The sequence below is a fragment of the Pongo abelii genome, chromosome 8 (genome assembly GCF_028885655.2).
Source record: "Pongo abelii isolate AG06213 chromosome 8, NHGRI_mPonAbe1-v2.0_pri, whole genome shotgun sequence".
In the NCBI taxonomy this organism is placed as follows: Eukaryota; Metazoa; Chordata; class Mammalia; order Primates; family Hominidae; genus Pongo; species Pongo abelii.
Genome location: NC_071993.2, coordinates 35,639,810 through 35,664,608, shown reverse-complemented (window position 1 = coordinate 35,664,608; position 24,799 = coordinate 35,639,810). Strand labels below are relative to the sequence as shown.

Here is a 24,799-nt window from a genome sequence, read left to right as displayed (position 1 = left end):
TTAGTACTGATTTTTTTCTTTGGCCATAATACTTAGGCTATATTGAATAATATTTGAAAAGAGAATAGATGTTTTACATGAACTTTTGTATACGTTAAACGAAAGCTGCTTACAAGATTGTAAGATTTTTTTTTAAGTAACGTTATTTTATCTGTTCAAATTTCGATAATGAGTTACAGAGTATCTTGCAATAGCAACAGGATATATAGATATTTTGTAATTAGAGAATAAAATCAGAGGAGTCTACCATGTTAGGTGTGAAAATATTAACAAACTACCGGCAATGCTGTGTTTTATGTGGCGGGGTAATTTTGGATGTACAGATTATGGCTTATATTGAACTAGCTGTACTTTTTCCCTATGGCTGGTGGTTAATTATGGCCTGTTTTTTATTTAGGCCCTTACGTCAGTTGTAAATTACAGAGAACCTAAGTCTGTTTGCAAAGCACCTGAGCTGGTAAGTTTGGTGGTTGCTGAAAAGTAATCTTATGAAAAGTCAGTATTAGAAAATGAAAACTCAGAATATCAAATTAATTTGGTTTTGTAGCATTTTTCAGAAAAATAGAAGGAAAATTGTCTACATTGTATATAGTTTGGCATTTATGTAAGAAATGCAACATACCATGTGTCTTTTCTTAAAGAATAACCATTTTACAAAGTTTGGATTTTAATGTATGTCTACTTTGAAATAATTTGCAATACTTTTCATGTAGATTCTGTTACATCTGAAATCTAAAGGAAATCTGATGATAAAGTTTGGGTAACCTTTGAAGGAAACTTGCTTACAAGGTTTTTGTAACTTTTTTTTAAAGTACTTGTTCAATGTCAAAAATTATAAAACCACTCGAAACTCACCTAGGTGTTCTTTTAAAAATTTGTATTACTTATATCAGTTGCTTTATTGGTCAGTAAGTGATGATTTGATATTTGACTTGTTCTTTTTAAAAATTTACCTTATGATGTATATTTTATTTAGTTTACATTTATGATTATTACATAAAGCTTTAGAAGCCTGGTGTGGTTGTCCATGCCTGTAGTCCCAACTACTTGGGAGGCTGAGGAAGGAGGATCCTTTGAGCCTAGGAGTTTGAGGCTGCAGTGAGCTATGATGTTGTCCGCTGCAATCCAGCCTGGTGACAGAGCAAGACCCAGTCTCTAAAAAAAAACAGCAAAAATTCTGTCCACTGATCTTACCTTGTATCGTCACTTTGCCTCCTTTGAGGCGTGATATATACAGAAGTACCCTTTGTAAGATTTATTATCAATTTCTACATGAGCTTGCTAAGTACTGTGACAACTTACTGAAGAAGTCGGCAAAAGGGATGACAGAGAATGAAGTGGAAGACAGGCTCACGAGCTTCATCACGGTGTTCAAATACATTGATGACAAGGACGTCTTTCAAAAGGTATGTTGTGAACAGAAAAGTTTCATTTGTATTTTAGTTAACTTTATTTCTGAATGCTAAATCGTTAGAAAGGAAGTAATCTTTTAAAATATTTTTAAATGTAGTTCTACGCAAGAATGCTGGCAAAACGTTTAATTCATGGGTTGTCCATGTCTATGGACTCTGAAGAAGCCATGATCAACAAATTAAAGGTAATGTAAGTCTTTAATGTGGTACTGTCCTAGAAATTTATTCACAAGCATATAAAGATGTTCATTGCAGCATTGTATACAGTAACAGGAAACAGTTCATCTGGTTAAATGTATATTTGTGTAGTCACACAGTGGGATATACAAATACTGTATTAAAAGGACAAAATATGTTTATATATGAAGATTCACAAGATAATCAGTATTAATGATAAAAGATTATTACTACTTATAAATGAATACACCTGAAATATTCCTTTAAGTACAGATTTTGGAGTGCAATTCCATTTCAATTTATTTTTACATCATTTCAGCTTGCTTACATACCGATAAGTGGTAGCAGGTTCTTATTTATCCTGCGTTATTCAATAAATTTTCCTGCATAGTAGACATTTTGAATATAATATGCACTCCTTTAATTTCTAAAAGTAGTGTTGTCCAGGTGTGGTGGCTCATGCCTATGATAGTAGCACTTTGGGAGGCCAAGGCAGGTAGATTGTTTGAGCTCAGTAGTTCAAGACCAGCCTGGGAAACATGGCAAAACCCTGTCTCTACCAAAAATAGAAAAGTTAGCTGGGCTTGGAGGTGTGTTCCTCTAGTCCCAAGTTACTCGGGAGGCTGAGGTGGGAGGATTGCTGGAGCCTGGGACATCGAGGCTGCTGTGAGCCATGATCACACCACTGCACTCCATCCTGAGTGACAGAGCAAGATCCTGCCTCTAAATAGATTAATTACAAAAAAAAGTAGTGTTATAATTAATGAGCTTTTTATATTTCAAGATTAGAGATTCAGATTTTCTGACCTGGTAACAGAATTTTGAATAATTTTAAAGAAATAGTTTTCTTCAGCACTCAGTAGATGCTATTAAAAATATGCCTAAATAGACCTTTTTCAATTGACTATAGGCTGGAGTATTCCCAGTAATCATTTATGTAATCTTTCATTTGATACTGTCTGTAAACCTTATAAGAGCCAGCAGCTGTGGCATGTGCTAATAGTCCCAGCTACTGGGAGAGTGAGATAGGAGGATCTCTTGAGCCCAGGAGTTCGAAGTTGTAGTGCACCATGATGGCGCCAATGAATAGCCACTGCGTTTCAGCATGGGCAACAGTGAGACCCCATGTCTTTAAAACAAAACACAACATAAAATCCTTTTAAGGTATCTTATGTATAGTAATGGGGCATTTTGCAGTGCTGAAATAAGAGATGAACGTATAAAAAAGTTTTTGTTTAAGGGGAGATTTATTGTTCCTAGTTAGGTGGTTTTTATTCACTTATTTAAAATATGTCTTTAAAAAGAAAGAAAGTTTGAAAGGTTTTGATTAGTCGCTTTGACTTATGAAGAATATATTACTAGTCCTTGGGTATAAGTGTATATGCAAGAACCTTTGACCAAAGACCTAGCAATACCGACACATTATTATTAACCAATATGACTTATTATTTTTCTTTTGAAGTCATGTATTTTCTAAAACTTTTTTATAGCAAGCCTGTGGTTATGAGTTTACCAGCAAGCTACATCGGATGTATACAGATATGAGTGTCAGCGCTGATCTCAACAATAAGTTCAACAATTTTATCAAAAACCAAGACACAGTAATAGATTTGGGAATTAGTTTTCAAATATATGTTCTACAGGTATGAATATGTGTTTTACTATGAGCATTTACTAATCATTTCAGTACTTTGATACAAAGGATTCATAAATGGATGCCTGATTACGTTTGGTTCTGTCAGTAGATTGTGGCTTCTAAAGTCCTATTGATTTGGGCTGGGCGTGGTGGCTCATGCCTGTAATCCCAGCACTTTGAGAGGCCAAAGTGGGCAGATCTCTTGAGCTCAGGAGTTCCAGACCAGCCTGGCCAACACGTGAAAACCCATCTCTACTAAAAATACAAAAATTAGCCAGGTGTGGTGGTACGTGCCTGTAATCCCAGTTACTGGGAAGGCAGAGGCAGGAGAATTGCTTGAACCCCAGAGGCAGAGGTTGCAGTGAGCGGAGATCGTGCCACTGCATTGAAGCCTGGGTGTTGGAGTGAGACTCCATCTCAAAAAAAAAAAAAAAAAGTCCTATTGGTTTGGAATGAAATGTGCCATGATAGAAATACTCAGATTTTATCAACATTTTGAGGAAGAAAAAAATGTTTTAGATGCTTAGATTATTTAATAAATATTTACCTTGAATTTAGATGTTGATCCATTTAGCTTTTTATTTTATTTTTTTCCTTCTAGGCTGGTGCGTGGCCTCTTACTCAGGCTCCTTCATCTACGTTTGCAATTCCCCAGGAATTAGAAAAAAGTGTACAGATGGTAAGTTTGCAGGAAATATATTAGAAGACTAAAGGAATTTTAATAATTGTCTTCATATTATATCATCTTTAATATTTTTTCAAAGTCTTAAGGGTTCATGTGATAAAAATAGATTCAGAAATTATAGTCAGTCTGTCCTTTAGGAAGAATGTAAGTTATTGTAGTTACTAATATTAAAACTAAAATGCTAAGAATGTCATATGGTTCTTTGTCAAAGCATGTCTCTTATTCTGAGTAAGTCTATCATCTGCTATTAAGCAGTTTTAAATTATAAAAATGTTGATATCAGAAGAAAGCTTAGAATTCAACACTTAAAATATCACTTACCAGTTTTCCTTTTGAATTTTGACCAAATACCTCATTCAGCCCTTGTAATATTTTTATTTCTGTCCTGTAATAAATATATGTGAAGTAACTGCTAGTAGAGTAAGTAGTAACAGTGATTGATAGTGGTTATTAGTTTCGTGGTAATAACTAATAGAGGAGAGTCCTGTAACCAGCAGGTAGGTTTCAGGAAGGCAAGCATGATAGACTTTCAGAATAGGAGGCTAAATTAGGACTTCTTACATCTTCTTTGAAAAGAGATTGTAGCACAGACTATTTTAGAAACTATGTGAAGAAGAGCATTTGTGCAGACATTCATTGGATGGGGCAGACTATAATCCAAGGTTATTACAAATTTTGCAGAAAGAATACATCCCAAAGTGCTGGGATTTCAGGCATGAGCCACCATGTCTGGCCTTGGCAGTCTTTTACGTTTCTTTTTAAAAATCCTGTGTCCCTGATTGAAATTAAGGGAGAGAATAGGAGCTGGCAGAAATGAAGTTTTCCTTTAGTTTTTTCTTTCCTCTTTCCTTGGAATAATTATTTTCTGTTTATAGTTTTTAACTCCTTAAACTTTATTTCTTGATAAATAGTCTTCCTCAGGTTTTAGTTTCCCCATTTACAAATAGGAAGTGAGTTTCTGTCTATAAAATTCTGATTCCAAAAATACTATTCTCTCCATTTGAATTGTCTCCAGTTACCAGTAGAGGGAGTTTGTCCTTTATTTTTTTTCTAGTAAGTCCAGGTTTTCAGATACATAGGATTGAAATCCATTTGTATACTTAATAGTGTACAGTTTTCACATGTAAATTAATCCATCCTGCCTTAGTGATGATTTGCATTTTTTACATTTTAATCTTAAATATAACTATCAAGAATTACCTTTATTTTACACCAAAGTATCTCAAAACTGTGGAATTAAAGCTGTAATTAAAAGTAATTTATTTTATACTTTAGGCCAATCAATCTTAATTGTTACATTTCTTTTTTACCTAGGCCAAAAACCTGCGTAACATTAGAAGTATCTAAAGTTGCCGGGCGCGGTGGCTCACGCCTGTAATCCCAGCACCTTGGGAGGCCGAGGCGGGTGGATCATGAGGTCAGGAGATCGAGACCATCCTGGCTAACACAGTGAAACCCCGTCTCTACTAAAAATACAAAAAATTAGCCGGGCGTGGTGGCATGCACCTGTAGTCCCAGCTACTCTGGAGGCTGAGGCAGGAGAATCGGTTGAATCCAGGAGGTGGAGGTTGCAGTGAGCCGAGATTGCGCCACTGCACTCTAGCCTGGGCGATAGAGGGGGACTCCGCCTCAAAAAAAAAAAAAAAAGTATCTAAAGTAGTGTATATTAATGTAGCTATCTATTAAAGGTAAATAAACTCATTGAATTTTTAAGGCTCTTTGAGATCTAATTAATGCCCTTAAACAGTATTTGAAAAATGCTGTTTTTTATCCTATTTATTTTAAAATAAGTTTAGTCTGGGAGGAGGGGGGAGGGATAGCATTAGGAGATAAACCTAATGCTAAATGACGAGTTAATGGGTGCAGCACACCAGCATGGCACATGTATACATATGTAACTAACCTGCACATTGTGCACATGTACCCTAAAACTTAAAGTATAATAATAATAAAATAAAATAAGTTTAGTCAACATATATTTTTTACTAATAAGCTTTGCTAACACAATTATTTTAATGATATAATCAAGGAAGGTTTTATAACTTTGGTCTTCGTAGTGCCATATGAATTGATGAATTTATTGGAGTCTGTTTGTTCTTGATTAGCTATAGACATGAGAGTCTTTGTAGTCAGATTTTAAATGTAAGGATGAATCAGTATCTTCTTTTGGCATATTGATATTATCAATAAAACTTTACCAAATAGTACTACTGAAGAGGTAAAACATGTTTTTAGAGCCTGGAATATAGTTTTAAAGCCAGCTTTGCACTTTAAATTATGAGCATTTTAAAGCTGGAATTTCTCGTTTCCAAAAGTGTTTTGAGAAAAAAATGAAAGATTTTTTTAACTTTTATTTTGCTTTTCTCCAGAGATTCATTGTAAATGTGTTATAAATTGTGAATTATATAGTAGTGGTTGAATTTTATTGATATCCCTGGGAGTTATTAATTAGTCAGATCATACTTCTGAAATCCTCTTATGACATATTTCAATTTGCTGTTTGTCTGGATTAGAACTAAGCAGGCAATCTGAAGTATTCCAGGTGCTAGTCATTTCCTGTTCATCCTGCAAAGGGATTGGTGGATCTGCTGGTAGAGGAGGATGCTGCACCATTAGAGGGAAAATAGGCTTAACATATTTCAGCTTCCCAGGACTAGGCAAACTTAGAGTAACTACTGAAGGAATTGACTCATTTTCTTGGCTGGAGCTATTAACTTTTGCCGTTAAGGAGTGGTCATAATATAGCTGATAGGTCAGTCATTGCTGACTGCTTTATATGAATTTCCTTTTTAAAGTACAAAAGGTAAAGTTTGATATACAAATAAAAGCTTTAAGTATGTTATATATGGTACATCATGCTAAAAGTTTATTCAGAATTCTGAACTGGCATAATGCAGTTTATTTTTTAGTTTTATAAAGAAATTGAGTTTTTATCTTTTTCACATTCAGTATCATTTTTCCACTTTTTATTGTATACTAGCTCTTTATTAAAGAAAAAAGAACTCTGTATTTTTGTCCTGTAATTACACATTCAGTCCAGGGAGGAATGTTTGAAATTTGAAGGCTATATTAATAGAATTTAAATTTAATTGTTCACAATAATATCAGCAAAAGAATAATCCAGAGATATACCCTAAAACTTCGTATTTGTGTCTGATTGAATGTGGAAGCTATATGTTGGCAAATGGGAGATTAGAAATGAAGGTAGGGTTTCTCTTTTCATGGTGAAATATATATGTTGCTGTCTTTGGTTAGTAAGTGGAATTTATAAAGTCCATGTTAGTATTATTCAGAAATGATAATGAATCACTATGTCATACCGAAAGTCCAATTTGCAGTGCTGTGGTTTAGTGGAGAGAACTCTAGAACAGGTTGTCAATTAAAAGAGCTGGAATATACGTGTATAGCCTTGATTAGGGACCACAGGAACGTGCTTTCTCCTCTGTAAAAGAAGGAGGTAAACCAGATGGGCTATAATGTCTCTTCTAATATCAGTGGTTTTCATTGCTTTTGTAGTATAGTGTTAATTAAGTAGGCAAGTTATAGTAGCTAAAAATAATGTGATTTTTTTTTTTTTTTTTACAGTTTGAATTATTTTATAGCCAACATTTCAGTGGAAGGAAACTTACATGGTTACATTATCTGTGTACAGGTAAAATGCATTTAATTATATCTGGCTTAATGAAATTTACCTGATGATTATATTAATTTAGAAAGAGATTTTCTATGGCCCAATTACAGTTTTTAACCTTTTCTCCTCCATCAACCTTTCCCCATTAAAGCAACTAACAATGAAATCCAAGTATAGCACTTTTTCACAGTATTATAATTACACTGTTTATAATCTTGCTGCTTTTAAAGAAATGTTCTGACTTTATACTGATTTATTACATTTCTGTAGCCAACCACTACATTAGCAAATGTATTTAGAAACTCACATTTGATGGGTCAGACACACCTAGAAACTTGTTCTCTAAGTATGCCAGATCCCCTTGCCAGTTTCATTATTATAGCATCATAAAGAGACCTAACCATTTGATTTTTACTTATGATACTGCAGTGAATGCAACAGTAAAGCTTTTTGCAGAAAGTCCCACTTAATTTTCAATAGTTTCCAATTTTAAAAAACTTTGATCACAGTCTAATTTCCTTTGCTTCTTTCTGGAACAATGGAGTCCACTTACTTACAGTAGGATTAATACCTGAATTATTGTGGACTGTGTGTAGAGTTGCCTGAATATGTAAGCCAAAGCAGACACTTGAATTTTCTCTTTTTTTGCTAAACTATGCTTTGACAAGTTCATTGAATCACTTTTTCTTTGTACAAGAAGGAAAGGGTATATATGCTAATATTTCTTAGAGATGGTACAAGAAAATCATTTGCCATAACCTTTATTAGGATATGTTTTCTATCCCCTCCCCAAGAGTGACTTTATCCAAGTAACTATGATACTTGGTGTTGATTTGACTAATTTACATCTTGGGAACATGATGGCTCATTGTATTAGTAATACATTTTGCATTACTTATATAAGTTGATCTTTATTGAGCAAGTTGGACATTCTAATTTTTAAAATAATTTTTGAAATAAGGAGATTTTCACTGATACTCTTAGTGGTGGTCAAAGGTCAAATTTTAATTTGACCTTTGGCTAGGTGCAGTGGCTCACGCCTGCAACCCCAGCACTTGGGGAGGCTGAGACAGGTGGGTCACTTGAGCCCAGGAGTTTGAGACCAGCCTAGGCAACATGGCAAAACCCCGTCTCTACTAAAAATCCAAAAATTAGCCAGGCGTGGTGGAGCACACCTGTAGTCCCAGCTACTTGAGAGGCTGAGATGGGAGGATCACTTGAGCCCACGAGCTGGAGGCTGCAGTGAGCCATGATCGTGCCACTGCGCTCCAGCCTGGGCAACAGAGCAAGACCCTATCTCAACCAGTCAATCAATATATTCTATTTTTATTTAGTAAACATAATTGATTTTAAGAAAAAATGCTGGACCAGGGTTTTAGATTTTTTTTTTTTTTTCTAAGAAAGCTAATATATCTTAGTGCAGTTCGATTTAGCTTGCTTTTACTTTCCATGAATATCTGTCTAGGGGAGTTTAAACTTTCTTGGTTATTCTCATTATTTCAGCAATAATTAACATGTCTCCTAAAGTAATTTTAGTAAGGGGCTCATTTTTTCATAACAACCAGTGGTGTATAAGAAGAAAATAAATTTATGCACATAGTTTTTTAGCCATTGGAATTTAGTTTGAAAATAGTCACCAACATCACCTAAACAGGAAAGAGAATAACTTTCTTTCTGTTTTTGAGCTATACTAAATTTCTAAGCTGATACATAAGTTGATTTGGGGAGCTCTTTTGTTTGTTCATTTCTTTTATTTAATATTATTTGTGTTTTAGTTAAAACCAAATAGTTACTTCCTTTGGAAAGAGAACCTTATAAGTTTATTTTTTTGTTTTGAGTCACTGAAGGTACTGAAAACACCTGTGACCTATCAGTGAAACCAGGAGTTAGAGTTTTCTTCCCAGCTTTAATAAGATACAATTGACACATAAAAATTGTATCTGTTTACAGTGTACAGTGTGATGCTTTGTTATATGTTTATATTGTAAAATGATTAACTCAAGCTAATTAACACAAGTAGCTTCTCCCTTATCTTTATTTGTGATGAGACCATTTAGCATCTACTGTCACAGCAATTTTCTTTTTTTTCTTTGAGATGGGGTCTTGCTCTGTCACCCAGGCTGGAGTGAAGTGGCGATCTCGGCTCACTGCAACCTCCACCTTCTGGGTTCAAGTGATTCTCCTGCCTTAGCCTTCTGAGTAGCTGGGATTACAGGCACACACTACCACTCCCAGCTAATTTTTGTATTTTTAGTAGAGACGGTGTTTCACCATGTTGGCCAGGCTGGTCTCGAATGCCTGACCTCGTGATCTACCCACCTCGGCCTCCTAAAGTGCTGGGATTACAGGCATGAGCCACCGTGCCCGGCTTTGTCACAGTAATTTTCAAGTTTACTCTACAGTAGATTAACAGTCACCATGCTATATGATAGATCTCCATAACTTACTGATCCTAACTGAAACTTTGTCCCCTTTGACCAACATTTTTCATTTTATTTTTGTTCTCCATTTATTCATTTAACAAAAAGTTTCTCACACGCTATGTGTATTGAAGTTGCTTGTTCTAGATTACCCATATATGGCCTAAGGCTCCAGGACTTCTTTAAAACACTGGCTCTGAGGCTGGACAGATCACTCAGAGTTCTGTTTCTTGAGAACCCCTGTTACTTCTGCTTAAACATAGAATGAAAATTATTCTTTCCTAGTCTATTTCTACGTTCCCAGCTCATTGAATACCCAAGAAAAGGTTAATTTTTGTGTTGTAAATGAAGAGTCTTCACAAATGGTTGATGGTGCACAAAGTGGTGTTTGGGGGAATTTAGAATCAGAAGACCTGTGGTTGGAGTTATTAGCTCACAACTTATTAGCTGTGTAATCTTAAGCAAATTACTTAACTCCTTTGAGCCTGTTTCCTCGTCTTTATTGTTGCAAAATTCATTGATCAACTCAAAGAACATTTCCTATGTCTCAGGTACTTCTAAACGCCAAGTGGACAGAAATAAAATACAGAGCCTTGGCCCTCAAAAAAAGCTCATGTCTAGTAGGAAGACAGACAAGTACATAGTTACAGTACGGTGTTTTGAATGTGATAGAGGCCAGCCCAGGGCATATCACAGAATGGTGGTGGCAGTCAGGTCCTGGCGAGGGAAGTCTTCTGGGGAAATCACATCTCAACTTGTTTTCAAGAACTAATAGGGCCAGATGCCCATCTTACCCCACCTCACCCCACCTCACCTCACTTCACCTCTCCTCACCCCACCTCACGTAAGCTGGAGTGGAGGCGCGCTATCACAGCCCACATTAGCCTCTGCCTCCCGGGCTTAAGAGATCCCTGTAGTCCCAGCTACTTGGGAGGCTGAAGTCACCAGAGCCCAGAGTGAGAAGACCAGGCATGCCCAAAAAGAAAATAAATAAAAGAAAATAAAAAATAATAAATAATAAATGAAAGAAGGAAGGAAGGATATACATATACATGTACATGTATATGTAAATGAAATGGGTTTTTATTTAATACATATTCATACATTAAAATTAACAATAATATAAGCATGTATTATGGAAATATCATTTATATAGTTTTATCACAACATATTTATGTGTGTGTGTGTATATATATACATATATATGTATATACGTACATATATGTATATACACATATATACGTATATATGTATATATATTACGTATATATATACACATGTATATATAATATATATACATGTATATATATATAAATGTATGTTTATACACAGCAGCGTGCAGAAAATAAGATCCTCTGAGGCAGGAGAATAGCATGAACCTGGGTGGCGGAGATTGCAGTGAGCCGAGATCACGCCACTGCACTCCAGCCTGGGCGACAGAGCAAGACTCCGTCTCAAAAAAAGAAAGAAAGAAAACATGCTGTAGGTTAACATGGAGGTTAATTTAATCTACAGTTAGAATGGAATAAAATTGTCACCATGTCCAAAGCCTGCAGAGACTGTAATGTGCTCCCCACAAAGTCTTCTGTTGAAGCTCTAACCCCTAAGGTCCATGAGAAGGTGATCAAGGTTAAAATAAGGTCAGAGTAATCTAGCACTTTGGGAGGCTGAGGCAGGAGAATCCCTTGAGCCCAGGAGTTCAAGATCAGCCTGGGCAGCATAGTGAGACCCTGTCTTGGAAAAAAAAAAACAAAAAATAAAAAGAATGAATAGGACTTAACCAAGCTAGGTAAAGGAGAGTGTTGAGAGTGTATTTCTAACAGAGGAAGAATTTTAAGAAGCAATGAGAGTGTATTTCTAACAGAGGAAGAATTTTAAGAAGCAATCTGTGATGCCAGATGTGACAGAGTGAGAAAAATCCTAAAAATTCCACTGGATTTATGACTAAGGCTTTGGATAGAATTAACCATAAGGAACAGTTTGATAAAGACATACAGGTACTTGATAAAGAGATATAACCAGACAGTGTGACAGAAACTATTACACTGTCTGCATATAAATAAGTTTTATTTGTGGCAGAGCAAGAAGTTGCAGAGATTCCTGGTCAGTTGCTGAAAGACACGATGAGAAATGATGAACTCAAGGAAGACAAAAAAAACTTCACTAGACAGTATGGATCAGGCTAGAATTTTGTGAACCCTACATCATAGTATGTGTTGGTAGTTACTAGTGTTTGCCAGAATAAAAGTAACACCATATCATTGTGCAAACCTTAAAAGATAACGATTCTATTGACTAAATTTGTCTTGCTTTTGTTTTCAAATAATTCCAACAGCTAAAAATAGGGAGGGATGTTAGTATTGTCTAATGTCCAGTCCATATTCAAATTTCCCTGATTGTCCCTAGGTGACTTGCTTGGCTGTCAGAGGTCACTAATGATATTTGGTTGTTACATTTCCCTTCCACCTCCCCACTTCTCAGCATTCTTTGACACACTGTTTTGAACAGACCAGGCCAGTTGTCTTGTAGAATATCCAGTACTTTGGATTACTTATTTGTGATTTATTTATTTATTTTTTTAATTTGTTTTCTATTCCTTGTATGTTCTGGAAAGTGGAAATTAGTTCTAAAGGTTTGATTATATTCAGTTAAGTATTATTGGCAAGGATATTTCATAGGTGGTCCTGTGTATTTCATATTGCATATTTCAAAGGCATCTAATGTCAGATTGTCTCACTATTAGAGATGCTAAATTTGGTCACTTGATGAAGGTGGTAACCACCAGATATCTCCATTGTAGAGGCACTCTTTCCCCTCTTCAGTTAGCTTAGCAGACAATCTGAGGGATGATACTTTGGCATGAATACCCTGTTCCAGGAACCGAATGTAGTTTTAGCCTCCACTGATGATCCTTGCCAGAATCAGTTGTTTCATTACTGGTTGCAAAATGGTGATATTCTATCATGCCTTCAACATTCCCTGAGAGAGTAGAGAGCTGACACAGATACTTGGGAGTGACTTGGATGAAACTATTGTGAGAGTTCTGCCCGCTCTTTATTTCCTGTCATTGTAAATGCTGCTTGAATTATTTATTGTTGGCTTACTTTAAGTATGCATGTATCAGAATGTTTTATTTTAGTTTTTAGTCTCTTAGGGTTTGCCAACCTATTCTGCAGGGTAAATCACCACTCTTGTCGTTTCTCATTTGTGTTTACACCACGGTAATTAAATGAATCATCCAAGTTTGAAGTTTCCTTTCCTCCGTCGTGTCTTCCTACCCCTTCCCCAGTCTTTTCAGTAAGAGTATGGTGCTAAGAAAAGTGGGAAGAGGTCAATGTACCCCTGATCCCTGGTAGAGTATTGAAAAATACCAAGAAAGGGCACAATGAAAGAATGAACTCAATAAGAAGTAAATGATGCTTTGGCCCATCGCATGTTCTAATGCTCTTTGGGTCTCGTGGTGCTGAAAGACGGCTTTTGTGTGGCAGAAGACTCATTCTGCTTTCAAACCCACAGCAGCATATTACAGCATCAGTGACATCCTGGCTGATGGTGCCACTTAATCATCTTGGTGCTTGATGCATAATTCTCTACTTGTTTCTGCATATGATTAAGTCATCATTGCAGAAATAACAAAATGCAATTTATGTAATGTTTTACTTCTTACATTTTCCAAACTTAAATGTTGATAAGAGTCCTGTTTATAGAAATTGTTCATAGTATACTCCAAATGATAATTTTTTGCACAAGTTGTTTCTATGAATTGGATATTGAATTTAATATATTAAACCTCCTTTTGTGAAAATTTAGAGGGTTATGAATTTTTTCTCTTGGTATTCCCATCCAGATAATTCTGAAAAATATTTCTAAATATCAGTTTTATCTGAAATAAGTCAAGGCATAAATGATAATAATCAAGATAATATTGCATTTATGGTGATATTAAGCTAATGAATTCACTCATAGCCTTTAAAATCTTTTTTTTTTTTGAGACTGAGTTTCGCTCTTGTTACCCAGGCTGGAGTGCAATGGCACAATCTCGGCTCACAGCAACCTCCGCCTCCCAGGTTCAAGCCATTCTCCTGCCTCAGCCTCTGGAGTAGATGGGATTACAGGCATGCGCCACCACACCCGGCTAATTTTGTATTTTTAGTAGAGACGGGGTTTCTCCATGTTGGTCAGGCTGGTCTTGAACTCCAGACCTCAGGTGATCACCTGCCTCGGCCTCCCAAAGTGCTGGGATTACAGGCGTGAGCCACTGCGCCCGGCCTAAAATCTTTAATGAGGTAATGAATACATAAAGCAGAAAACCTTAATCAGAGTTACTAATTATCCTTGAGAGGGAAAAGCAGTCTCTGGGGTAATTTCATGAGAAATACAGCTTCCTTGAGTTAACAATGAAGAGCTTTAAAATCAAATCTCATGTTTATTTCATTTGTGTGTGTGTGTGTGTGTGTGAGATGGAGTCTCGCTCTGTTGCCCAAGCTGGAGTGCAGTAGCGCGATCTCAGCTCACTGCAAGCTCTGCCTCCGAGTTCACGCCATTCTCCTGCCTCAGCCTCCCGAGTAGCTGGGATTACAGGCGTCCGCCACCACACCCAGCTAATTTTTTTTTTTTGTATTTTTAGTAGAGCAGGGGTTTCACCATGGTCTCGATCTCCTGACCTCGTGATCCGCCCGCCTCCACCTCCCAAAGTGCTGGGATTACAGGCGCGAGCTACCGCCCCCGGCCCGATTTCATTTATGATCCATTCAACAATCAAATAATGCAGGCCGTGTGTGTGTTAGTCATCAAACCACAACTTCGTGCTTTAGGAAGCAGTTCTTTGATTTGCATCTTTTTTTTTTTTTTTTTTACATGTATGGAGCATTACAGAGTGTAGACATGTTTGCCATATTATTCGTTATGAGCTTTCAGTGTGCTGATGTCATGCTGCTGTCTCCCAGGATGTTGCAGAACTGTAGTATACATAATACTTGCTCTGTCTCTTAGAGCTCCCAGGGTCATTTAGCATATAGAATTTTTTTTTTTGAGACAGATACTCATTCTGTCGCCCAGGTTTGAGTGCAGTGGTGCGATCTTGGCTCACTGCAACTTCCGCCTCCCAGGTTCAAGTGATTCTTATACCTTAGCCTCCCGAGTAGCTGGGATTACAGGCATATGTCATCATGCCCAGAGAATTTTTGTATTTTTAGTAGAGACAAGGTTTCGCCATGTTGACCAGGCTGGTCTCGAACTCCTGGGTTTAAGTGATCTGCCCACCTCGGCGTTTCAAAGTGCTGGGATTACAGGCATAAGCCACCATGCCCAGCACATGCAGAACATATTTATGAAAATATTCAGATTAAATGTTTTTCATTTTTATGAAAACATTCAGATTCTTTTGCTATCAACTTTCAGCAAGAGAATGGGTCTGCCTATTTGTCTCTCCTTTCATACCTGTTTGCCTCTAGGAAGTTACTGGAAAGAAAAATGTTATTTATGAGGCATAATAGCATTAATTTTGGCAGAAATTACAGCTTAGACAGGGCTGCAGAAGCATTTTCCATATGGCTGTGGACCTCCCAGGAGGCTTGAATCTTATTACCTGGGAGGGCTATCGACAGCACTTGAGGCAGTTGCTGGTATCACTTTCCCCTTTGTCTGTCCATTTCTCCTTCTCCCACCTCCTTTTATTGTTTGGGTTTTTTGTTCTTTTCTTTTTCTGCCTAAGTCTTAGCATTTCTATTAATATTTAAAGACTTTTTTTTTTTTTTTTTTTGAGACGGAGTCTCACTCTGTCACCCATGCTGGAGTGCAGTGGTGCCATCTCAGCTTGCTGCAACCTCCGTCTCCCAGGTTCAAGTGATTTTTCTGCCTCAGCCTCCCAAGTAGCTAGGATTACAGGCATGTGCCACCATGCCTGGCTAATTTTTGTACTTTTAGTTGAGATGGGGTTTTACCATGTTGATCAGGCTGGTCTCGAGCTCCTGACCTAAAGTGATCTGCCTGCCTCGGCCTCCCAAAGTGCTGGGATTACAGGGGTGAGCCGCTGCGCCTGGCCTTAAAGACTGTTTTAACCTACCGGTGAAGTTATGATAGTTTAACTGATTTATACCATATACTCAAAACTAATAGACTTCCATCCTCACCTCCCCAAGAAACAAAATGACTACCTTGTTAACAGCAGTGGCTTTACAACAATTTAATAAAATTATTGGTTCACTCTTTCCGAAGAAAATGTCTGAAATAAAGTAAATTTGAAACGTTTCTTTGAACGGTCAGTTCACTGTCAGTTTTTGTTTTAATTGTAGGTGAAGTTAAAATGAACTATTTGGGCAAACCATATGTAGCCATGGTTACAACATACCAAATGGCAGTTCTTCTTGCCTTTAACAACAGTGAAACTGTCAGTTATAAAGAGCTTCAGGACAGCACTCAGATGAATGAAAAGGAACTGACAAAAACAATCAAATCATTACTTGATGTGAAAATGATTAACCATGATTCAGAAAAGGTATGTAGTAATATTCCAAAAAATTTAAGCATCATCAGCATTAAAGCTTTTTCATGAGATGTTTGCAGTTTTAAAGTAAGGCTGTATTTGTCATTGTGCTCTGGAAAGCACTTGTATTTACTACGTTACTGCACGCTCCATAGAGCTGCGAGCATAAGGCATCACAGAGCATGCTGTGTGAGTTGGTGCCATGTGCCGTTTATAGTTTGATTTTATTTGTCCTATACTGTTACAGCTTATTGAATAATTGTAAAAGAATTGCCATCTGGAAGATTTTGATTAATTGAGATTTTGAAACTAGCCTTTAAAGACTTTCCAGGTTTTTGGTTTTATAAATGTGCTTAATTTCATGGTTCTTTAACAGGAAATGACAGCCTGTTGATGTCTATTTGTACACATATTTAATATGTGTAACTCCATTCCAAGTGTTCTTAATGTCAGCACTCAATTAACTATCATCTGTTTTTAACCACCATATATTTTTAATATCTGTCACAAGAATAACAAGCCATTAGTATATTACTTTTTTTCTCTGTAACTTTTTTTCTAGTTACAAGATTTTGCTGTTTTGTTGTCATAGTATATCCTAGATGTTTAAATAGTTAAAAATGCAACAGAGGTGGGATTATATCTCCTTCAAATTATTGTGCTTATAAGAAAAAATTCCTATAAATAATGTTTTGTTTTTATTTTTGTAAAGTTAATAGCCTACAGTTTATTTCTCTCATTAATTCATTTTGCTGACATCCCTAGGATTATGATGACATTTTATAGTCTATAATTGAACAACTGTAAAAGGCATATTCTGAAATTCAAATCAGTGTTTCATAATTTTGAGAAATGATTTATCTGGCATCAGAATCTTAGCAAAATATGGATTTTTTTTGAGACGGAGTTCCACTCTTGTTGCCCAGGCTGGAGTGCAATGGCGTGATCTTGGCTCACTGCAACCTCCACCTCCTGGGTTCAAATGATTCTCCTGTCTCAGCCTCTTGAGTAGCTGGGACTACAGGCACGTGCCACCATGCCCAGCTAATTTTGTATTTTTAGTAGAGATAGGGTTTCACAATGTTGGCCAGGCTGGTCTCGAACTCCTGACCTCAGGTGATCCACCCATCTTTCCCAAAGTGCTGGGATTACAGGCGTGAGCCACTGTGCCTGGCCAAAATAGGGATTTCTTAAGGTTAATTAATTATGGTTTTTAATTTTAGGCTAGTAAATGCTTAAAGGTTTTATTTTTTTTTCTAAAACATGCTATTTTTGCTGCCCAGAAATTGACAAAGTAAACATAGATTCCTTGTTTGCATTTTAAATTTTATTTTATGTTTATTTTTGAGACGAGCTCTCGCTGTGCCACCCAGGTTGGAGTGCAGTGGTGCCATCTCAGCTCACTGCAATCCCCGCCTCCTGGGCTCAAGTGATAATCCTGCCTCAGCCTTCCAAGTAGCTGGGACCACAGGTGTAAGCCACTACGCCAGGCTAATTTTTTAATTTTTAGTAGAGACCGGGTTTTGCTGTATTGGCCAGGCTGGTCTCAAACTCCTGAGCTCAAGCAATCTGCCCACCTCAGCCTCCCAAAGTGGTGGGATTACAGATGTAAGCCACCATGCCTGGCCTTTAAATTTAATTATGAATCTGTCCATTCCTTAGCAGAATGTCTTAGATTATTATTGAGAATTAGTTCATCTTCCAAGTGCCTTTTGATCCTGCTGCCAGAGAAATTCCACTCTATGATATCAGTGGCTTTCTTAAGCCTGATATAGAAGTTGTTATTCTAAAAATTGCCTTAACAGTTTTCCCCTGAGCAAAGGCCACTTGCTTCTTGAAGAGTGAATAAAACATGGATTGAAGTAAATGTTTTCACCATCACCCCAGGTCACGGCAAATTGATGCTGTGTGCTACTGGAGGCACAGCTTTCTCCTGTCATCAGGCCATTTACAGTGGGTATTTTGTTACTGCGGCATTTGTAAAAAAAAATTTGGTTGCTTTTTCAAAATGGGGTGATGGAAAAGTTATGAACTTTGGTGTTTTATAAAAATTAAAATGTCAAACTCTAGGCAATGAGCTTGACTCTTATTTTATCAAAAAGTAGTGTATATAGAATAGTAGGACCAGAAAATAGCTTATTCCCAAATATAAACTGCTTAACATTCTGGCAGATGTAAAAGTAGAAAATAATTGGGTTTTTTCCTGTTTGTTTGAACAAAATAATTATTTTTCTCTTAAATTTGGTAATCTGTAATATAAAAGTTATGAGAGTGGAGGCTTTTTTGCTTGGTCATTAATTTAGCGGAATTGCTTGCAGCAAACTCTTATTTAAAGATTTTGGTTTTTATAAATATAAATGTTTTATTTTTAAATGTAGGAAGATATTGATGCAGAATCTTCGTTTTCATTAAATATGAACTTTAGCAGTAAAAGAACAAAATTTAAAATTACTACATCAATGCAGAAAGACACACCACAAGTAAGTGCTTTTAATGTCAAGTTTTTTTTGAGGGGGAAACATTTAAGCATTGGACTTTACAAGTGTTTACATTGAGATTGTGCAAAACTTTGCACAGCAAAATTAATAATGGGATATGTCTTTTCTGGTTTGTTGTTGGCATTTATTAACCTTACAGTCAAACAGAAATCTCTACTTGTATTTTAGTTTTTTCTAAGTTTTGAAAAGGGTATGGTTTTGTTGTATTTGCTCTTAAACCATTAGAATGTGTAACTTTGCATTCTCTCCGAAAATTCCCACATTGAGAAGTAATAAAATTTCATATTTTTCATTTGTAAAATAAGGGAAAGTTCTCCAGCTCATTTTTTTTTTTTGAAACGGAGTCTTGCTCTCTCGCCCAGGCTGGAGTGCAGTGGTGTGATCTCGGCTCACTGCAAGCTCTGCCTCCCGGGTTCACGCCATTCTCCTGCCTCAGCCTCCCGAGTAGCTGGAACTACAGGCACCCACCACTATGCCTGGCTAATTTTGTTTTTGTATTTTTAGTAGAGACGGGGTTTCACTGTGTTAGCCAGGGTGGTCTCGATCTCCTGACATCGTGATCCACCCGCCTCAGCCTGCCAAAGTGCTGGGATTACAGGTGTGAGCCACCGCGCCTGGCCTACAGCTCGTTTCTTTCAGAGAAAATTTGTCAGTAGAAAATGCTTCTTAAACTTTCATATGCAAATGAGCCACCTGGGCATCTTGTTCAAATGCAGATTGTGTTCTAGTGGGTGTGGAGTGAGGTACTGACAGGCCAGTGTGAGGAGGGACTTCTGCTCTTCATTATTTTAACTCAGCAGTGATTGTTGCTTTGGTCTGGGATAGACTGTTTCTATCACTTATGCTTCCTGATTGCCTCCCATGTGCAGTCCTTGGGCTGGTGCAGGATGTGAAGATAATATAAGACGTTAGACCCTCTCCAGAAACTTAATTCCCAATGGGGGAGACAAATATTAATTGCCATTTACTTTGAAACCTAAAATGGTCAAGATTCCATTTTCCTCCAGGCTAATAAATAATAATTTGAAATATATAGATTGTATTTTGTCCTTGAAAAGCTGTGAGGAGATCCTATTAATGTGGCATGGTCTGCTTCTATGCCTTGCTTCTGTGTTTCTTGAGTTCCGTGGAGATAGGCCCCCTCTCCTGGCTTCTCTGCTTGAGCCACATAAAAGGCCACTTCACAGCTCTTCCCTTTGAAGCCTGATCCAGTATGCATTTGGAGCTAATTACTGCAGTTGACACAACTCCATCTAAAAGCGTCGTGAAAGATTCTGTAATCACTGATAAGAAAATGATCTTGCAAATTATTGCTGTGTCCTCCTTTATTGCCTCTTTACCTTAACAGTACAGTTTACAATAATGTAAATTTTTTTCTAATCTTTCAACTTTAACCCTAGAAATTGTAGATGTTTTAGCAGTGGTTATGTGATATTGGCACAACATAACTATATAATTTGCTCAGTATTGTGGTGCATACCTGTAATGCCAGCTGCTCAGGAGTCTGAGGCATGAGAATCACATGAACCCAGGAGATGGAGGTTGCGGTGAGCTGAGAGCGAGTCACTGAACTCCAGCCAGGACGACAGAGTGAAACCTTGTCTCAAAAAAAAAAAAAAAAGTATTTGCACTCACTGATAAAATGAATTGAAAACAAGTTCAGTGACTTAATGTCTTGTTGGGTCTTTTTTCTTTTCTTCTGTAAAACAGGAAATGGAGCAGACTAGAAGTGCAGTTGATGAGGACCGGAAAATGTATCTCCAAGCTGCTATAGTTCGTATCATGAAAGCACGAAAAGTGCTTCGGCACAATGCCCTTATTCAAGAGGTAAAAGGAGGGCAGTCCTCAGGGCTTCTTAGGGTAGAGGGCATTGTCATTGTACGGATTCAGTCTCTTTCTTCTTAAAGAGGATACAGAAATAACCTGATCCTCAGATAGCATAAAGAAATGTTTCATACTTAATCAGAATCGTACTCACTTACAATTTCAGTATTAAATTCAGATTTGCAGGCTGGGCACGGTGGCTCATGCCTGTAATCCTTTTTGTTGTTGTTGTTGAGACAGAGTCTTGCTCTGTCACCCAGGCTGGAGTACAGTGGCGTGATCTTGGCTCACTGCAACCTCTGCCTCCCAGGTTCAAGTGAGTCTCCTGCCTCAGCCTCCCGAGTAGTTGGGAATACAGGAGCACACCACCATACTTGGCTAATTTTTGTATTTTTTGTAGAGACAGGGTTTCACCATGTTGGCCAGGCTGGTCTCGAACTCCTGACCTCAGGTGATCCACCTGCCTCGGCCTCCAAAAGTGCTGGGGTTACAGGTGTGAGCCATCATGCCCAGTGGACACCTGTAATCTGAATGTCTTGTTAGGCCAAGACAGGAGGATCACTTGAGTCCAGGAATTTCAGACCAGCCTGGGCAACACAGGGAGACCCCATCTCACCTAAGAAAAAAAAAAAAATTAAAAAATTAGCCAGTTGTGGTGGCACACTTGTAGTACCAACTACTTGGGAGGCTGAGGTGGGAGGATTGCTTGAGCCCAGGGATTGTGCCTGTGTGACACAGTGAGATGCTATCTCAAATGATAATAATAAATTCATATTTGCTTTGGCTTTATTTTAGAGGTCTAAAACTTGCTGATTCATTGAGTCTTCTGTCCAGTTATTGAAGGAAATTGACCCATCAGATATTTATTCATTCCATAACTATTTGAGCCTACCATGTGACAGACAGCTGGGCTGGTCCTTGGGATATAGTACAGAGCAGCTGAAGATATGGCAGGCTTTTTTGGAGTTCACAGTTTAATGGGGAAGAAATATGCTATTGAAATAATATGCAAATAAATGTAAAATTACATTAGCATGCACTGAAGGAAAGGTATACAGTACTATGAGAATGTATTTAAATATCCTGGCCTAGGGGCTGCTGGGGAAAACTTTCTTGAGAAAGTGGTGTTTGAACTAAGAGCTGAGAGTTGAGTTAAATAGAAGAAGCTTGGGGTTGTGTGTGAGTACTTAGGTTAATTAGTTTATTGTTTCACTTAATTATGTATCATTATTAGATTTTGCTGTATCCATTTTCCACATTTTAGTTCCTGTTTTCATACTTAATTTGGCCCATTTGTTGAAACCTCAGTACATTTGAGGCACTTTAAACTGATTGGTTAAAAGTCATTACTTATAGCTGAAGAACTGGCAGTAGTTTGACTTCCACATCTCTCTTCCACAGGTGATTAGCCAGTCAAGAGCTAGGTTTAATCCCAGTATCAGCATGATTAAGAAGTGTATTGAAGTTCTGATAGACAAACAATACATAGAACGCAGCCAGGCGTCGGCAGATGAATACAGCTATGTCGCGTGATGTCGCTCTCCTGCAGCGTGGTGTGAGAAGATCATTGTCATCACCATTTGGTGTGTTCCTGTGGGAAAAAGCAGGACTGTGCCTCCATAATTTGGTCATTTGGCAGCCCCTGTTTTCTGCTGTTTACAACATCACCAGTGCCACGTCATGAGCGTCAAAGAAAATGCCTAGAGATATTTCAAGCTCATGTCATTATGACATTTCTTAAAACTTTATTAAAAGAATGAGTGAAGTATTGCTGAAATGTGGAAATTCGGTTGGGTACCATGCTTTTTCTCCCCTTCACGTTTGCAGTTGATGTGTCTTTTTTTTTTTTTTTTTTTAATGTATCTTAAAGGACATAAAATTTAAAAACTTAAATATTGTAATATGACAGATAACCTAATAATTGTATCTACATTAAAATGACAAACATGATACTGCTGCTTGTCAAATAAAAAAAAAAATAAAGAAATAGAATGCCTTTTTTATGTGGATGGAGTATCAGGTTGACCACAAAATATATTGACTCAAAGCAGCTAATGCATCTTTAGTTGCGTTTTTATCTGAATGGTTTAATTCACTTGTACTCCTATTTAACTCCTACATGAAAAATGTCTAGATTATTGTTCTTGACTGCATAGGACTGCATTCAGCATAAAGAATGCTTTATTTTTATGGATTAGATATATTGGATCTAAACATTTTGAATCTTGAAGATGTAATTCCATCAGCAGTTTCTGGTGGTGTGCTACTCCACAGACATCGCAGAGTGTGAGCAGGATGCTTGGTGACTTCAAGTCTGGCACAGAGAGAGCTTTCCATTCAAAAGTTGTCTTTCTTCTGTTGCATAATCCATTAATTCTAGCATAGACTAGTACCCTAGCTCTATGGCCTTCCCAGAGTCTTAGGAAATCTGTGATACCAACATATTCCATCTATATGCCTCCCCTACCTGTTACCCTTACAACCCTCCTCCAACAGTTTAGATACTAGAGTCACTCTCATCAATCACAGATGTGCTTAGCAATGCATAACCTAAATACTTTTTTAAAAAAGAAAATTGTACATTGTACTGGGTGCCACATATATAAATCCCATTATTTTGTTTATTTTATATATATATATATCTCAACAGCAGTGTTAGAGTACTGCGCTCTATTATCATATTTATTGTCTATCCACACCATCACCACCACCACACCCGTCCTCCCTCAACATACAAACAATTTTTCTTTTTTTAAAAAAAAAAAAATAAAAGACGGGGTTTCAGCATGTTTCCCAGGCTAGTCTGGAACTTCTGGCCTCAAGCAATCCTATCTCTGTCTCCCAAAGTGCTGGGATTACAAGCATGAGCCACTGCATCCATCCAACACACAATTTTTAAAATCGGAATATTTTAAAGCAAATCACACAAATTATTTCACTTATAATACTTCAGTAAGGCCTTTAAAAAAATCCACAGTGATATTATTACTCCTAACAAAAACAATAATTACTTAGTATCATCTAATATGTGGTTCATATTTAAATTTGTTGTTTTGAAATGGGTTTTACAATTGGTTTATTCAATTGCATTTTTTCTAACTCGCGTCTCAAGTGTTTTAAAAATCTACTGAACTTATAATGACTTATATACTGTATTTCTCATTTTACCTTTCTTCCAAAAGAAGAAATAATGGCAAACCATATAATATTGTACATTCACTGTCAAAAAGCAAACCCTTGTTTTGATAACTTGTTGATTGATAAAAGTTTTCCAAATTGATTCCTTTTTTCTTAAATATTTATAAATGTTAAATTAAGTCTTATCCTGGTATCTAATTGTCAAGAAAATATACTGAAAAATGGACAAAATACTTGTGCGGAGGTCTACAGAGATGGCTTACAGGAGTTTTCTTCACATCCTTTCTCCATTTTACCTGAAAGGAAACATCTCTCGTATGAGGAAAAGAGGCCAAATCCGTTCAACCAAGGCACCATTCAGAAAGGGAGCAATGTTTGGAATTCATTGCAGCGCACACCTTCCCCTGTAGAGAGTGCTGGGAAGAGTTGCAGTCTTGTCAAGTTAGGGCAGGAGATTGAAGTCATCACTGCAGAAGCCGTAGCTCACAGCCCAGAGCTCTGACCTGGCCTCCCTGCTATGCAATAACTAGCGCGAGTGGGCAAAACAGCTCAGAGCTACGAAAAGGAAAAAGGAGCAAGGAGAGGAGGATTTTCTATGCTTCACTGCAGAAAACACAAGTGAGCAAAACCCTCAGAAGTTTTTTAGAAGTCATTAATACTAAGGTAGTTTACGTGTGTGAGTCAGTGATGCATTTTATAGCCAGCCAGCATGAGGCCTTGTCCACATGCCAGTCCTTTCCCCTTGAAAGCAAATATTTAATTGCTACTGAAGGTGCAGACTTCTTATTTTAAGGTTTAGTCCAATATTTTATGACCATTTGCTTTAACATAAACAAACACTCTGGGGGTTGTGTTTGTTTTGTTGTTTTAAGACAGGGTCTCGCTCTGTCACCC

At 37.2% G+C, this 24,799-nt stretch overlaps 1 protein-coding gene across 18 annotated transcripts in view; it reads left to right on the top strand.

Moving 5' to 3' along the window:
- The window catches only part of CUL2 (cullin 2), a 123,545-nt gene extending 100,791 nt beyond the window's left edge, over positions 1-22,754 (top strand). For all 18 annotated transcript variants that reach the window (XM_054521737.2, XM_054521736.2, XM_054521734.2 and 15 more), the window contains 10 exon segments: positions 398-457; positions 1,278-1,406; positions 1,511-1,597; positions 3,080-3,232; positions 3,827-3,904; positions 7,496-7,562; positions 16,255-16,457; positions 18,824-18,925; positions 20,654-20,770; positions 22,169-22,754. In XM_054521737.2, the coding sequence (XP_054377712.2) occupies positions 398-457; positions 1,278-1,406; positions 1,511-1,597; positions 3,080-3,232; positions 3,827-3,904; positions 7,496-7,562; positions 16,255-16,457; positions 18,824-18,925; positions 20,654-20,770; positions 22,169-22,300 (1,128 nt within the window). In that variant the 3' untranslated portion in view covers positions 22,301-22,754.
- The last annotated feature ends 2,045 nt before the right edge of the window (positions 22,755-24,799 follow it).